The sequence below is a fragment of the Orbicella franksi genome, chromosome 5 (assembly GCF_964199315.1).
Source record: "Orbicella franksi chromosome 5, jaOrbFran1.1, whole genome shotgun sequence".
NCBI classification, from domain to species: Eukaryota; Metazoa; Cnidaria; class Anthozoa; order Scleractinia; family Merulinidae; genus Orbicella; species Orbicella franksi.
The window spans coordinates 976,790-985,962 of NC_138149.1; the positions used below are offsets into that span (position 1 = coordinate 976,790).

The 9,173-nt window shown below is 43.1% G+C and overlaps 1 protein-coding gene across 1 annotated transcript; it reads right to left on the reverse strand.

Moving 5' to 3' along the window:
* Positions 1-6,307: 6,307 nt before the first annotated feature.
* Positions 6,308-7,870, reverse strand: LOC145488691 (uncharacterized). The gene is made up of 3 exons (XM_081467613.1): positions 7,597-7,870; positions 6,474-6,770; positions 6,308-6,340 (listed from the first exon to the last, which is right to left on the reverse strand). Exons 1-3 carry the CDS (start codon positions 7,807-7,809, stop codon positions 6,308-6,310), a joined length of 543 nt encoding a protein of 180 aa, XP_081323739.1. The 5' UTR covers positions 7,810-7,870.
* Between the last annotated feature and the right edge of the window lie 1,303 nt (positions 7,871-9,173).

The window sequence follows — 9,173 nt, forward strand, 5'->3', positions numbered from 1 at the left end:
CCCAGAAGCTCAAAAGTGAGCGTTCAAAAAGTTGTACTGTGTCCATTTCACTGCAAACCGAGGAAATCAGGAGTTAGTTTAGAGTCCCCGGTACCGGAAAATATCCCCCATTTCCCGGGAAATCGAGCCAGAGTTGGTGAAAATCACGATGCGCGTAAGGCGGTCCCGGTTACTCTTTCATTCTTAAAGTGAACTGGGGCAATATTTCCCCCCAGAAGCTCGAAAGTGAGCGTTCAAAAAGTTGTGCTGTGTCCATTTCACTCCAGAGCAAGGCCATCAGGAGTTACTTTAGAGTCCGCGGGACTGGAAAATATCCCCCAAGTTGCGGGAAATCGAGCCGAAGTTGGTCAAAATTACGATGGGCGTAAGGCGGTCTCGGCTACTCTTTCACTCTTAAAGTGAAGTGGAGCTATATTTCGGCCCAGAAGCTCAAAAGTGAGCGTTCAAAAAGTTTTGCTGTGTCCATTTTACTGCAGACCAAGGACGTCGGGCGTCAGTTTAGAGTCCCCGGGACTGGAAAATATCCCGCAAGTTCCGGGAAATTTAACCGAAGTTGGTCAAAATCACGACGCGCGTACGGCGGTCTCGGCTACTCTTTCAGTCTTAAAGTGAATTGGGGCAATATTTCGGCCCAGAAGCTCAAAACTGAGTGTTTAAAAAATTTTGCTGTGTCCATTTCACTGCAAAACAAGGCCATCACGACTTAGTTTAACGTCAAAGGAACTGGAAATATCCCCCAAGTTACGGGAAATCCACCCGAAGTTAGTCAAAATCACCATGCGCTCAAGGGGGTCTTGGCTACTCTTTCAGTCTTAAGGTAAAGTGGGCTTAGATTTAACTCCAGAAGCTCGAAAGTAAGGGTTCAAAAATTTTTGTGTCTATTTCACTCACATCTTAGACAATCAGGAGTGAGTTTAGAGACTTTGGGACTGGAAAATATCTCCCAAGTTTCGCCAGATCGAGCCGAAGATCCTCAAAATCACAATGCGCGTAAGGCGCTCCCGCCTACTCTTTCATTCTTAAAAAGGAGTAGGGCTATATTTCGGCCAGGAAGCTCGAAAGTGCGCGTCAAAAAGTGTTCCTGTGTCCATTTTACTGGAAACCAAGGCCGTGAGGAGTTAGTTTAGAGTCCCCGGGACTGGAAAATATCCCCCTATTTCCGGGAAATCGAGCCGAAGTCTCCCAAAATCACGATGCGCGTAAGGCGGTCTCGGCTACTCTTTCAGTCTTAAAGGTAAGTGGGGCTATATTTCGAGCCATAAGCTGGAATGTGAGCGTTCAAAAAGTTTTGCTGTGTGCATTTAAGAGCATGTCCACCTGAGGACAAGGCAGAGGTGATACATGCCATCTCATCGATTTCAGTGAAACTTGGCCAGATTGAAGGGCATACCCAATAACTGAAAAAGCCCAAACGGTTTCAAAATTGCAACTTTCCGGGGGGAGTTACACCACCCCCCTACTTTTTCCACATAAATTTCTTTTAATACTACACTAAATGAGGGTAAAAGTAGGGGGCTCTTAAACCTGAGAAATTCATCCAATTCAATTGTGGCTATACATGAGTGTAGATTAGTCCTTTATGAGCTATGTACGGGAGTTTCATGTAATTTCATTGATTACCTGTCAATCAATGTAAGCTAATAACTACCCATGTAAAATGGCATAGCAAAGTATGGTGATTTTGAGGCCAAATATCTCCTGTGGCCAAGTCCCTCCCAAAGAGAAATCTATACCACGGTTCAGTTCCACCTTTGGTCTGTACGAATTATCCAAAAAATTTTTGGGACCTGCCATTTTTTGTTCGCAGATCGAGCTCAAACCCTGCACATCTTGCACAAGATTTTAGTTTAATGACTGACATCGTAAAAGTTCCTGCATAAACCGCACCCGTAGATTAGCCATAACCCCAAGATGGAAGCTCAAATATTGAAAAGCAACGTAAAGACAATAAAGTTTGAAGTTCCAGTGAAGTTCTAATTGGTATAAAAACAAAGACAACCAAGTGCGGTTTCAGAACACTGATACAGCGGCTGTTGCGGGCCTTCAAATGCATTTAAAAGTCTTTAGATAACAAATTTTCACTTGTTATACCTTCTCGTCTTCCTAATTCACTCTTTTTAAACTTGAGATTTTTTCTTGATAACATTATCGCTTCGCCGGAACACTCCATGACATTAAACTTCGTACACCATATTGAAACGATACGATGCTTAGTAGCCAAGCTTTGAAATGTGGAGAGGAGTCTGGGCATCACAACACACAAGAGGACACCTATTTACTTTAGAGGGATACTACGTACCATCAAGATCTTTGAACAACTACAGCAGAAGAAAAACTTCACACAGACGAGTAGTTGGATAATCCAATGGATAAATGTTGCTGTAAAAGTGATAGCAGTCGCAGCTAAACTAGAAGAACTAATAATGATAATTATTTACAATGCTAATAATTTTATCAAAAAGGATCAACAGTGCATTATAATTCTCAAATATTAAATATTTTAACGGTATTGCCAATGGTATTAATACCACTAAAAGTACTTACAATACTGATAAAGAAATAAAATTGGCTCAGCAATAATTACAGTACTCTTTTTCACTATTTACAATACTAACAAAGTTAGAGTTTTTACCTACATATTATTTCTGTACTGACTTTCAGGTAGATGATTTGAAAATGATTACGCAAATTTCCACCAAAATTATTTACAAAATGGTAATAAAAGCTAGCACGTGAGGTGATTGTTGCTCACAGTGATTTTCTTGCGAAAAATTCTAAGGGATTCGTGTGAGGACTTGGCTGTCGCGCATATATTGCAATAGGGCGTTGACAACTGCGAGGTAGTGTATTGATCTGTTGGATTCCAGAAGCCCGAGCCCACGTCTCTCTAACCTTAATCACCTCTACATAGCTGAATTGTAGCTTCCTCGCCTTGCCCACTCAGAAAACCCTACACCGAAAACATTTTGACTAAAATAACGCGAGTATTGATGGTTGGGTGCCTAGTGTATGGCGTGACCAACTTTTGAGCCTTCTTGTTGATCGTTTAACAAACAGAGCTCTCGCTGCTTATTTACAACTTAAATGTTTAAAAGGGAAATGGGAAAAAAAACGTGATACGAAAAAAAACAAAAAAAAACTGGGAAACCGACCAATATGCAGAAAAAGGAAGTGTTGATATTTATAATTTCGGAAAAACTTATATTTATGACAGTTCAGTGTCACTACAATTCCAACTCGCGCCGGATCTGTTGCCTTGTCCGGATGGCAGTGGCCTCTGTTGTTAAAACATCGTCGTCATCTTCATCTTCATCGTCATCTGCATGTTGAGATTCTTCAACTGTATCGCGTAGCAGTCTACCAGTTCTATTGAGGTTTGATAGCCTGCTGAAATAGCGGGAAATCTGCACAGTTGTCAACCACTCTTTTTTCTGGAATCTCTTCTTCCCGCTACTGTCTCGCAACCCCTTCATGCGCGTTGCTACATCTCCCCAATTAGCCTTGTGGCCTTTCTCTTCCCCCAGAAGGAACACCTCCAGCAAATAGTTTCTCACATTTTCGGAGAAGTTTACGGCATTTCTGACCTTTTTAAGGGCCCATCCTTCCTCTACAGAAGGCATGTTTTGATTGTCAGGTTGGTCGGCAGTGGCTGCAGCCGAGGTGGAAGGCACAGATTGAAGATATCCACCAGCCAAGGACTGGCAGGTTTCTGCCCATTTGCGCTTGACCTGGTCATATTGAGTCTCCCGTTCAAGTCTTATAAGGTGCTTTCCCACATCGAGATGCCTCTGCAAAGCAGCAAATGACTGATATACTTTGATGCATCCTTCCTCGGGGCAAGCGAATGGGACCCTGTCTTCATCTTCTTCCCCTTCACACTGAGTGGCGGGATCTGGCTGAGAGGGGCTGCGTTCAACAGGAGATGGTGGTACAGGTCTCAACTGTGTCAAGGTTCCCACTTCCTCGTTTGGTCTTCCAAATGGTAATAAAATGGTAAGATTTGTTGCTCCCTGTGGAGAACCCAACCGTGCTAGCATAGTTAGGGTGAAGAATTTTCCAGGTCCAATGTTGTACGCCCGCCATGCCCTCAGTCCTCTTTCCTCGTAGGAAAAGTTGTTCAGGGACTGTACGCCTGTCATAGTGTGTTTGTGCATCGTCTGCAAAGTAGTTTGCACCTTACAGACCGACGCATAGCACCCCTTCACGCCACCATGAGACTCGATAGCTGCCTTCATAGAAGCTGCTGTTTCCACATCGTTTCCCTCGTTCACAAATCGCCTAATGTGGCTCTTTATTGAGGCGATCCGACGGTCACATATATCCTTTCCGCCTGAGGCTCACTAAAGTCATAGCATGCAACTCTAACTCCACTGCGCTCCCTAAGGCTTGATAACGAGAGCAACAGGAAAGCGGTATGATAACACCCAGGGTTATCCGACTTCAGAAAGGCTTCTGCGAGGTGGGGCTTTAGTCCCTTCAGAGTTGCTAGTGTGTGCTCTAGGATAGATGCCACAGCAAACCAATTCTGGTTACAGTCATCAAAGAGGTGAATGAAGGTCCTTGTCTGAAAATAATTGCAAAAGTGTAACTCATCATCTCTACCAAACATGAGTCTGTTGCACTGTCACGATTGTATAGTTATTACCGAAGCCATTTTCAGGCCTGGGCATTTGTTCGGATAAGCTTATCGCCCAAAGATTTTATTAGAAGCAAACAAGACAAAATGGAGCACCCTACCTCACTCGGCATTTATTCGAGTAAATAATGTGAGACGAGTACCTCAACTTCACTGCCAGTTTCATCTTTCGTGATTGCTACCGTCACATGCCAGGATTTTCCTTTTTTCCCAAACCAGTCTCTTTGGGTCTCTCTGAAACTAATGGGAAGGAACTTCATTGCCCAGTCCATGATTAGGAGAACTTGACTGGCTGATAGATGATCGACCACGAAGGATTTGGCTGCATCTTGGTGGACAGCTCGCACAATGTGCGCCTTCCACTCCTCTAGCTTAGGTAGAGCGCTCTCGATATCATAATTTAGCTCTTCTCGTCTGTCTGTATCACTGCGACATTGAAATGGTAAAAGAAGAAACCACGTTGCTAATTTTTTCTTAAACCGAAGCCACTAGAATTTGAACTGTTCACGCAAAAAATAGGGAAATAGGTTCGTCACATTTTACCTAAAATGTACATCAGAGGAGGACAAGGCTAGCTGGATATCGATGACTACATTCCTCAAGTCATCACAGCGATCACAGCAGATGTTGTGTTGGTGTTGGCATGTCCCGCGATGATCACTCTGTCCACTGCTGAGGGCATACACACTACAATTGTCGGCACATGGCTCCTCTTGGGAAATATGGACCTCGAAATCTGACTTGAGATATTGCTTTGCTGCTTTCAGCCGACGTTTGATGGAGCTTGACGTTTCATTGTCCAGACCTGAGGAAATGAAATAAAAAAGTAACGAGATCCCACTCAATAGTTTCTACCCAATTTGAGCGGAAAGGTACAGCCAAGCTCAGTGAAGACATGGGGAGTGTTTGTTTACATCATATCCTGTCGTGATGGCGTTTTTGCTATTTGGATGGCAAATAACTACAAAAGAGAAAAACCCACAAGCAATCGTATGTGTTTCAAATATAACTTAGCTTACCATGCTGGTGCAACTGGTTAATAGTATCTTCCAGAGAGGCGAGGGCGTTCACACCGTCGGTTTGCGTACTGTCAAGGCCGGCCAGTAATTTCTTTTGTGACGCTGCGCATATCTGAAAAAAAAAAAGAGAGTTCATTATTTTACTTTCCGGTAAATCTATCGATCATTTATTGTGTTATGAGGCAAAAAGTGTAAGGAAGGCTGTCCAATAGGGCAAAATGTGTCAACCAAATATTGCGCGTGAATCAAGAGGAGAGAAAATTTGGTAGTTAATGACATCTGTTATAGCCATGACTAACAACTGTCACAGAAAGGCTAACCTTGATGATGCTAAATAGTGTAGATCTTCTCAAGGGCTCAAATGCAGACTCAGCGCAGTATTTCAAGTACAACTGAACTAGGCGAGACGAGATGACGGTGCGCACCACACTTGGAATTTCAATTTTCTCGCCAGTTGATAGCTTGAGATTTCTTGTCCCATACGCCACGTCTTGGAGGAATGAGGGGCTAGATATAAAATCCAGAAAGTGATCAACCTTCACAGGATCCAGATGCGTCCTCCGCAGCGTTGGTGGCTCGATAGGTTGACCAGGCCTGTTCTTGAAAGCATGCTTTCTTGTCTCATCGATCCTCCACTTGGTAAGGCCAGGGATCATCTGGAGCAATTCTGTTTTGGAATAGTCGCCTGCAAAAAGTGACAATGTTTGCTGCCTGTTGTACCATGAGCCTGCCTCTTCATAGCACGTGACCAGTCTAGACACTAACGTGCCTTCTCCTGCATTTGAGACCCCTTGGATGTTTTCACGCCTGCTGCGCACCTGTTCGAAAAGCCACGTAGAGTTGCTTCGGGCTATGGCTTCCAATACGACGTCAACTACCTGTTCAGCCTTCCTTCTGTAGTATCGCTGTGTGGAGGCAGAGATAGTCAACACGTCAGACATGCACTGTGATCGTACAGGACTGACACTCCTGTCTGATGTTCTCCTAGGGAAGTTGTTCAGGCTCTGTAGCTTGTGCTCAACCTGGGGAGTCGGCTGCCATTCCTGCGAGGTCTCGCCTTCTTGCGCTGACTCTTGAGAAGACAAGGAGAGCACCTCGGAGTTGTGCTCACTCGGCTGTAACAATAAAAATTTGAATAAATAATGCTCCTACACTAAGCATGAAAAAACAAACAAACAAACATAGCTATTGGAAGATGGTTTGCAACAACGTCTTGCGCAACAAGGGCTTTGAGATCGTAGCAATCCCAAAACAAATATTGGAGATATACTTGCACACTTAAGGATCATGATATTAGGAAGAGAAATGTACAAGGATATCTCAACAACGAGACTACATATTATAGGAGTCTCTTTTGTTCAAGCTGTGCCCATATAGTCAGTAGTTTTGTTTGCTTCATTGTGTATCTTTACAGCTGCACTATAACATATCAGCTACAGCCAGTGAATAACAATTGAAGAAAAGTGACATTCCTAAACTGTCCAGGAAAGGCCTGCGAGTGCTGCTGATCAAAGTAGTCAAAAGAACTAGCTTTAAAGTGGCAGAGGGGGCACAGGGCAGGGGGGCCAGGAGGCGGGAGAGCAGTGGGCGGGAGGCGACGCGTGCCACCAAAAGAGACGGTGATTGAGCGAGATTGAGAAACATTGCATAGTATGTTTCCATACAAGACGGGGATTAGGAAAACAGGATACCATAAGCAGGATATTCAGACTCACAGCCCCTCTCCCCCCACCACTGTCCTCATCGTCTCTCATTGCGCATATACTCATCTCTTCTGCAGTTAATGAGCTGTGTGACCAAAGGCATGTATTCCTCATCTGCCTCTTCAAAAATCTCCTTTCAAAAATCGACTCGAAAATCTCTTGGAACCGTATCTACGTATAAAATACTCTTGTGTTACCATAAAAAACTAATAGATAACTGAGTACACATGTGTAATACCTCACTTGATGGTTCTTCCGGTGGTAACAAGAATCGCACGTGCGCTTGTGGATCAACAATGGTGCTGTCAGCCTCCTCCATGGGTAGGTCTGCTGAACTTTGTTCCTCTCTCTGCTCCTGGGGCGGTGAAGCATTTGCTACGAATTTCATGGCAGCTTGATGTTTCCCACGACAAATTCTACAAATACCTGTGTTCATAGAATATGACATCATTTATTTGTAAGGCCAGATTTTCTCCGCTTTCTCGAACACCGACTGGTAATCGAGCTTATAATTCTTGAAAAAAAATTAAGGTAGGAATTCATACTTTAGCTGGATTCGAAGATAAAGAGACAAAGCATTTTACCTGCTCCAACTACTCTTGATTTCCTTTGACATTCGCAGGTTAACACCCCTCTCCCTCTTACCCTTACGATTTCCATGGAGTGGATGCTGACATTTTATCGAGGCCTTGAACTTGACGCCTCACTGATCCCGGTGTTTTGGACAAATTGTGAAGTCACGGCCGCCTTCATCAAACAACCCCACGCGTGCAAGAATTAGTTCTTTCTCAGAAGAGACACTTGTTTGGGATACAGAGATTTGTCGAAGATGAGCACTTATATCTCTAGAGCAAGAGCTCAGAGGAAGAAGCTCGTTTCCTTGGGATGAAATATCGCAGTGAGAGTCACAGTGCGAGGCAAAGGAACAGGAAAGATTAGACATTGTTTTCACAACGTAAAGGTCACGAAGAAAATGACTTTGTTGTGCCAAGGTCCCACTTACAATCGCAGACAAAGTTGTTTACTTTTCAGTGTAGACGTTATTATTTGGCGCACGAAACATCACAGTTCATGTTTCGCTGAAGTTTTTAAACAATAAGTTCAAGAACAATTTCACAAAAATGCATTTAATAATAGTCGATAAGAAATGCTGTTAAAAAGAAAAAGGAAAGGTACTTTGAAATAAACAAGGCGAGGAAGTGTTTTATTTAAGCTGAAAATGGACAGTAACTATGAATGTCCGTAATTTTCTGTCTCGGCTTATTGGAGTAATAGTTTTCTGAATTTTTTCAGGGAATGTCGGGTTAATTTCTTTGTTCCAAGTTCAGGGTCATGAAATTGTTCTTGAACTTACTATTCAAAAACCTCGGTGAAACATGAACTGGGATATTTCGTGACGCCAGATAATTATCTTTGCGCCAAAAAGTAAACAAAGCAAGAAACCTCGGCTCATCAGTGAAAATGTTTACAGTAGGAATAGTAATTTATTTCCCCCTTTCAGTCAATTTTTTTGCCCGTCAGAAACGCGAATGTTTTGGGGAAATGCAAACATTTTTTTTCGTTTTATGCTGTGATGTTCTCAAGTCCCTCAGTGAACGTGCAAACGATATAAGGGACCGTTCATTTTTTATGAGGAAGGGGGGGCTGGTGGGATTTGGGAAGCACCATTTAAAAATCGCATGACCCCCCCTCAGCTTACTAATTTTTTCACATGGCCCCCCCTTTATAGCGGTCATTTTTTGGGATGACCCCCCCAAAAAAAAATTGAACAAACAATATTTAGATTTCAACTTTTTTAATATTTCTCTATTATCC